The following is a 7997-nucleotide window of genomic DNA, read 5'->3' on the forward strand; positions in this document are numbered from 1 at the left end:
GATAGCCGTCACACACACACATACACAGATCAGGAAATGAAGTGGGAGAGGTGTGTCAGTGTGCATTGCATTTGCGGCGGCGTGTTTCTTGTCATTCGTGTGAGTGTGTGGATGTACGCATGACAGCACGCCTATGCCAGTTTGTGTGTGTGTGTGAGTGCCGGTCGATCGGTCAGTCAAGGGAACGTCCACCAAACTCTAAAATGGATACGAGAGCACACCTGGCCTAACAGATCACCTATGGACACACGACCTAAGGCACACCATGGGCTCTAGGCTAAGGTGAGTGCGCCATCGGCCTCTTTCTCAAGATACTCGTTCATTTCTTGCTCTCTGTCAATCTCTCTCACATTCTATCCTTCTCGCATTCTCTCTCTTTCTTTCTCACTCTCTCTCTCATTCTCTCATTCTCACATTCTCTCTCTCATTCTCTCTCTCTCTTTCTTACTCTCTCTCTCATTCTTCCTCTCTCTCATTCTCTTTCTCTCCCTCTTACTCTTTTTCTGTATGTCTCTTTCCCTCTCTCTCTTTCTCTCTCTCTCTCTTATTCTGTCGTTACCTCTGCTGGTTTGTGGTCAGTGCCTTCTACTTCCTCTGCCTGTTTTTCAGCAGTAGCTCACGATAAAGATGTCAACCTGCTCAGTGTGTGTGTGTGTGTGTGTGTGTGTGTGTGTGTGTGTGTCATGTCTCTCTCGCTCTCTCTCGCTCTCTCTCCCTCTCTCTCTCTCTCTCTCTGCTCAGAGTGCATGCATGCATGTGGACATCACTGAGAAAAAGAAAGAAAAAAAAGATTGTACACTTGTAAATGTTGGCATGCGAAAATGTTTCACTAAATACACAGACAAGGAGACCTCTGATTAGCAATTGCTGTCTGTTTAGGTGACATTGCGTTAATTCCATGGTGTGTGTCTGTGTGCTAATGACGCAGTTGAAGTGATCGGTTGAGGCCTCGCATGTTAAGGGGACTGCACAATGTGTCAAACAACCGCAAAGCTGGTGATAACCATGCATTTGCTGACACTGAACTAAATAAATAAATCAGATCAGAAAGAAAAGGGAGAAGGAAGAAGGAAGAGAGACACACATACATGCAGAGAGGGAGGGAGGGAGAGAGAGAGAGAGAGAGAGAGAGGGAGGGAGAGGGAGAGAGAGAGAGAGAGTTGGAGTCACTGACATGCACTTTGACGTGTTTGTATGTGAAACTGAATCAAAGATTTTCATGCTGATATCATCCCACAAGTAACAAATATTTCAATGGAATCGGACTCTTGACACAGTTTGAACAAGTTCCATAAAGATCTTGTAGTTTTAACAGTGCAGTCGAAGAAGGAAGGAGTCAGGGGGGGTGCAGGGAGTGCGTGCTATGTGCTATGTGCTAGTGCTCGGAACACTATCAGATTGAAGATCCAACTGACTCCTTTGTGGTTCTCAGAGAAAACCCTGAGAGAACATTCTACTGGTTCTTCGAGGCCTCCTGCCCCATAGCCCGGGACAAAGGTGAGTTATCACAGAATATTTTGACTATTAATCTATTATTTATTTTTCTTTTCTTTTTCTGTTCTTAGTTTTTTTTTTTTTCAAACCGCTACTGAGAAATTTGTTCCACTTCCTGCCGTATATAACCCGCCCCCATCAAACCACAACGTCACAGTAGCCGTTGTCATAGTGACAGGCCTTTGTAGGCCCGTCGTGCATCTCCGGTCACATTGGCCAAACACAAAAGGAGACAGTCGAGTTGTGATGCTTGTTGGTTTTGGGAACAGCTGATGGTGCGTTGTTGCCACATACTAAAACAAATAGATTGTTGCACTCAGCTGATTTCAGACCAGCACCCCTGGGTCACAATTTAGAAAAGAATGCAGCACAAATTCCAACACCGGGGTCCTGATGCAGATAACCATGTAGGAGGAGCAGGATATTTTGACACTTTATCCTTTGGGAGAATTGGATGTAACCAAACATAACACACACACACACACACACACACACACACACACACACACATTGTTTTTGCAATACCAGGGGGCTGAGAGTACTAATTATAATGAATAATAATTGAAGATTGACATCAAGACCAGTTATTTATGTGATTAGCTACATCAATAGATCAAATATCCGTGTGTGTGTGTGGCTGTGAGAGGGTGGTGGCACACTATGGAACTGGGCGTGGAAATGAACACACACTAACATGCACACACACACACACACACACACACATCAATAAAGTATCTATCTATTTATCTATCTATCTATCTATCTATCTATCTATCTATCTATCTATCTATCTATCTCACACACACACACACAGACACACACGGTGAGGGGATCAGGCTATTTTAAGCCATATGTATGACCACACGTACAAACAGAGAGCAGCTGAAATTAGAATATACTGTTGATAACTCTCATCAGAATAACTGAGAAGCTAGCAATGCATGCAGTGTGCTGTTCATTTTTGGTATCCTTCTCTGTGAACTTCTCTCTCTCTCTCTGTGTGTGTGTGTGTGTGTGTGTGTGTGTGTGTGTGTGTGTGTGCGTTTGTGTGTGAATATTTTACAGATCCAGGGTTGCTGTTTCAATTTCCAGATGACTTTAGTGATGAGGTAATATGCTGAACTGAGACTGAACTGAATGTTAGAAAATGACCCCCCCCCCCTCCCGCCCCGCCACCACACACACACACACACACGCACACACACACACACACACACACACACACACACACACACACACACACACACACACACACACACACTGTCTCCATCTCTCTGTGCTTCTCCTCACACACATGTGCATTTTTTTGAGCACACACGCAATACATATTACATACATAAACACACAAACACACACACACACACACACACACACACACACACACACACACACACACACACACACACACTGTCTCCATCTCTCTGTGCTTCTCCTCAGGAGGCCCGACTGTCCCTACCACGTTTCTGTTTTCCCTACGACATCGAGAGGTGAGAAAACACACACACACACACACACCCACACACACACACACACCCACACACACACACATGTGGAATGGATTGTTGGATGAAAGGATAAAATGATTGATTGATTAATTGATTCAGTGAGCATCTGTCTGATAACAAACCTCCTAACACACCTAAACAAACCCTCCTAACATGCACTTATCATGCACTTACCATGCACTTACCATGCACTTCTTCATCTCTCATGACTACAGCCCATTGCTTCATTTCACTCTGCCATCCTCTGATTTTGTGTTACTAGTGCAGTGCCCATTCAAACATGCTACTCCTGTAGCCCAATTACATGCCTGCAGATAGGCCTGCTTTAAAAATAGAATAGGGAAAAACATAATTCCAGGTAAGCATTCAATAATGAATAAGGCCTACAGATAATATAATAATATAATACATGTAAAGTGAGCAGAATTTAAGCATGGCTACATGTGACATTTTTTACAAATCAAAATTACATAATCCTAACAGCTGTTTTGAGTCAAGGCTATATGCTTAGCCTATTGAATAACTTGATGATAGAGAAAACAAACCATTTTGTGGAATGATGCATCATATGGAATTTGCAACGGTGTGACTCAGCCACTGCATACCTGTGTGTCTTGGCGCGTTGTTGCAAAATCCGCAGATTTCACTCTATTGTTGAGGTCAGACATGTTAAGTTTTTACCCGTGTAACCTACACTGATCCAGTTCTGCCAAAGCCCTGCTTCTATCCTCACTGGTAGCTTACAGTACAGTGGTGTGTTGGAGGGGGAGTGGCTAGCGGCGAAAGCCAAAGTGTGCTTCTTTTACCGATATATTTAACAATATCTTTTGCATTTCTTATTCAAGCAACATCAAATTTGGCACTGCACTTACTCATGCCCATAGCAAGACACAGAAATCAGTCTGACAAATGGGCAGCGAGATATGCATGCCACAGACAGACAGACAGACACACAGATGCTTCTTGCTTTATAGATAGATATGCAAATGTCTATTACCACACTAAAGTCTCCTAATGCACTGTAGCGTGTTACTGTAAATCACGTCAGCTGAACAAATATATGCATGAGGGATTGATTGATTGATTGATTGATTGATTGATTGATTGATTGATTGATAGATTGATAGATTGACTGATTGATTGATTGATTGACTGATTGATTGATAGAACAGTTGATAGATTGACTGATTGATTGGTTGACCGATTGATGATCAGGGTCAGGGAGACTGTGGCTGTGCAGCACTTCACATTTGTGCTGACGGATCTGGAGGGGTGCCAACGCTTTGGCTTCTGCAGACTCACATCCAGCTCCCACACATGCCTGTGCATCCTCAGGTGAGAGGGGGTCGGTGTGTGTGTGTAGGTGTGTGTGTGTGTCATTCTCAGGTGAGAGGGGGTTGATGTGTGTGTGTAGGTGTGTGTGTGTGTGTGTGTGTCATTCTTAGGTGTGAGAGAGAGAGAGGGTGTGTGTGTGTGTGTCATTCTCAGGTGAGAGTGTGTGTGTGTGTGAGAGAGAGAGAGAGAGAGAGAGATAGAGAGAAAGATTCTGCCTCGACATCTGTCTGTGTCTGTGCATGTGTATATCAAGAATAACATACTTTCTTCCAGCGTACATTTTGTTCTGTTTTTCTCCTGTAGTTACCTACCGTGGTTTGAGGTATTTTACAAACTCCTAAATAACCTTGCCGACTACTTGACTAAAGGACAAGTAAGTGTGTAGGCATATATGATTTCCACTTTTTCAGAGTCCACTGTCCACTGTCAGTAGAGCAAATTTGATATATTTTATATTGGTTTATCAAATTAAGGCACCCTATCTTATTTCATCTAATGTCATCATTTCTGACAGACCAATGAGATGCGAGAGCTTCTGGCCAGCCTCTACAAACACCCACTCCCATTGGCCAGTTCTGCTGTCACTCTGCAACTGGTAAGTCACACTAAGCCAATGGGATTCTCTGGGCTAACCTCTCAGTGACATAAGCACACAATGAGTCTTATGTTCCTCTCTGAGGGAGACAAGCTACAAATCAGAACCGAGGTCCCACATCACGATGGAATCCACCCCTCAACACAAGGAGAGGGGTCTGAAGGGGTGAGTCTAGGGCCCTAGCGGTGTAGACTAATAGACTAACTTTCCCAAGATCAGAGCCAGACTAACCACTAAAACCTGGGCCAGACTAACCACTAAAACCTGGAACAGACTAACGACTGAAACCTGGGCCAGACTAACCACTAAAACTTGGGCCAGATTAATCACTAAAGCCTGGGCCAGATTAATCACTAAAACCTGGGCCAGAATAATCACTAAAACCTGTCACACTTACAGTCCACCACCAGTGTGAGGTGGTGGTAGCATAGTGAGTCAGGAGCTAGGCTAGCATGCAGTAGTTGTGGGTTCAATTCCCGGCTTCCAGCATTGTGTCCTTGATCAAGTCACTAAACCTGAGTTGCTCTGGGGAAAATGGACCTTGTAATATAATTGACATAAGGAAATTGCTTTGGATAAAAGCATCTGCTAAATGTAAATGTAAAGTGTGACAATCTGTAGTCAGTGGCAACAATGCAAACCACTCCATCCATTCCCCAAACTCTACAACAAAATATAATGCTGATGTTCGCCAAAGTAAATAAAAGGTATACATTAAAATGCTAATGTTCTCCAGATTCTATAACCACGCCACCCATCCCCCAAACTCTGTAAAAGACAGTGGCTTCATCCGGCCACCAAAATCTAACAATAGTTCTTTAATTATTTCACACATTGCGGCTAGTCGCTAAAGGCAACACACACAACATCGTGGCTTGTCGCTTAGGGCTTAGGCAACACACACACATCATTGAGGCCAGTCACTATGGCAACACACATAGCTGAATAAACCAGGACCCGATTCTGGCCCACATCTAGAACTAACTAGAACACACTATTTACACATCTAGAATTAACTGGAACATATAATTATTTACTATTTACACATATCTAACTAACTGAAACACAGAAATATTTAGACATAGATGACAGTTTTACAGCTGAAATACGAATTGCTTCTGTTTGAAGTAATTTTGGTGAAGATTTTCGTTCTTGTTTGTGTTGTTGATGTAGGCTATTTCAGAAACTCCAGCATGGCTTCTGTTGCTGTACATCACTGACGTTGATTAGTGTTAATTTCGTCAGACGAGACAAGAGGAAATATGTTCGTCAACAACCTTTTTTTCATGACTAAAGGCGAGACGATGACGCAGACGGCAGTAATGTCCTGAAACACTGACTAAGACTATCTTAAGATGCATTATTGTTGACGAAAAAGACGAGACTAAAATGTTTTGCATGAAATAAAAACTAAGATAAAATCTCTCTTCATTTTTCGTCACAAAATGAGAAGACAGAATATCTAGCTGTTACGTTTTCAAAATATTCGAATGAGTTCATACGCAACAGCTTTCCTGTAGGCTAGTCACGTGCTGTTGCTGAAACCCTGTGGCTGCAAACCTAAACTACATGGAACAAGAACACTGGAGATTTCTGCTAGAGTTAGCAAGCTAACTACCTAAGCTTTATGCCACAATGCTACATACCCAGAAGTTGAAGCTTCTCTCATACAAATTAACATCCCCAGAATGTCCATACGAAAATGTTCATCATGTAATGTCAACTATTTAACTAGTTAGACTGATGATGCAAAGTTTGCTAGCAAAGGAAAGTTAATATGGAAAGTTCGCTAGCAAGTTAGCTATGGCTAAGATGGAGAGTCTGTTTGGGGAATGTGTTGTGTTTATGCGATATCGCCATCTAGCTTGGCGGAGTAAAACATTAATACTTTGGTCTACGATAGTGTTTCTCAAACTTTTTCAGTTTCAGGACCACTTAACTAACCCTAGCTAAAAAAAAAAAAAAAAAAAAGATTATACCTACTTCAACAGTAGCCTATAATTAGTCTACACTATAGGCCTACTCACTGAACCACCTTGCTTATTGTCTTTGCACTTTGCTTATTGTGTGTGGATTCATCCTGTATGATTTAAACTGGCATATCTTACATAGACAGTGTTGCAGAACTGTTTTTACATACAAGTTGGTTCAATATTGCAAACAACTCATTTATATTATATTTTACCACGTCTGCTCGCAGACCACTTGGGATAGCTTGCGGACCACCAGTGATTCCCGGACCACACTTTGAGAAACATTGGTCTACGAATATGACAGTGGTCCAGTCAAATCTTTTACTGTCTATGGTCAAATCCCAGCCGAGCTATAACTGAAGCTCGACTTACCTGTGCATGTAAACATACTGACTGACAAAAAATCAGAATGAGTAATTATAACAGACGAGTAGCCCTGTGGACACACAATATTGTTGGAAAATTGAGATGTGTGAAACACTATTTGACTCAAATGGTAATCAGAGATAATTTGTTATAAAAAAAAGACTAAAATGTGTTGACTAAAACTGACTAAGACTAAGATACCTTTAGTTTTCTTTTGACTAAAACTAAACTAAAATGACGAGACTTTTAGTCGACTAAAACTTGACTAACAAAAATGATATTTGAATGACTAAATATGACAAAGACTAAAAAGGACATTTCGTCACAAGACTAAGACTAGGACTAAATTAAAAATAGGTGACAAAATGAACACTAACGTTGATATACGCACTAAAATACACAATGAAATGCTTTGCACTTTTGGTGATAGGACGTTCTTAGGAGATATAGCTGATATGGGAAATAGAAGTAAACAAAGCTGCTTGATATTGTTGTGGCAATGATAAATGAGGAAATAGGTGATGTTTTACACCTGAACACTTCCCTGTTTGAGGTATCCTGTCCCTCCTTTATTGATGACAATTACTCCTCTCTAACTCTGCAATGCTGTCATGTTTCTAATTGTGTCTAACCAAATCGCTTTGCATTTTGTTTTGTTTTCATAACACATTGTTATGTACTCATCTCTATACATGTGTTTGTGTTCTATATACTGTTTTTGTATAGTGT

General features: G+C 41.6%; 1 protein-coding gene across 2 annotated transcripts in view; it reads left to right on the plus strand.

Moving 5' to 3' along the window:
- The first annotated feature begins 113 nt into the window (after nucleotides 1-113).
- The window catches only part of dennd1c (DENN domain containing 1C), an 18688-nt gene continuing 10804 nt past the window's right edge, over nucleotides 114-7997 (plus strand). Inside the window, exons 1-8 of one of the 2 annotated variants that reach the window (XM_048249121.1) lie at nucleotides 114-282; nucleotides 1433-1497; nucleotides 2560-2603; nucleotides 2932-2981; nucleotides 4215-4334; nucleotides 4638-4707; nucleotides 4849-4929; nucleotides 5014-5094. In XM_048249121.1, the coding sequence (XP_048105078.1) occupies nucleotides 266-282; nucleotides 1433-1497; nucleotides 2560-2603; nucleotides 2932-2981; nucleotides 4215-4334; nucleotides 4638-4707; nucleotides 4849-4929; nucleotides 5014-5094 (528 nt within the window). In that variant the 5' untranslated portion in view covers nucleotides 114-265. The remainder of the gene's footprint in view (nucleotides 283-1432; nucleotides 1498-2559; nucleotides 2604-2931; nucleotides 2982-4214; nucleotides 4335-4637; nucleotides 4708-4848; nucleotides 4930-5013; nucleotides 5095-7997) is intronic. The other variant, XM_048249122.1, reaches the window with a different exon arrangement.

The sequence above is a fragment of the Alosa alosa genome, chromosome 7 (genome assembly GCF_017589495.1).
Source record: "Alosa alosa isolate M-15738 ecotype Scorff River chromosome 7, AALO_Geno_1.1, whole genome shotgun sequence".
Lineage (NCBI taxonomy): Eukaryota > Metazoa > Chordata > Actinopteri > Clupeiformes > Clupeidae > Alosa > Alosa alosa.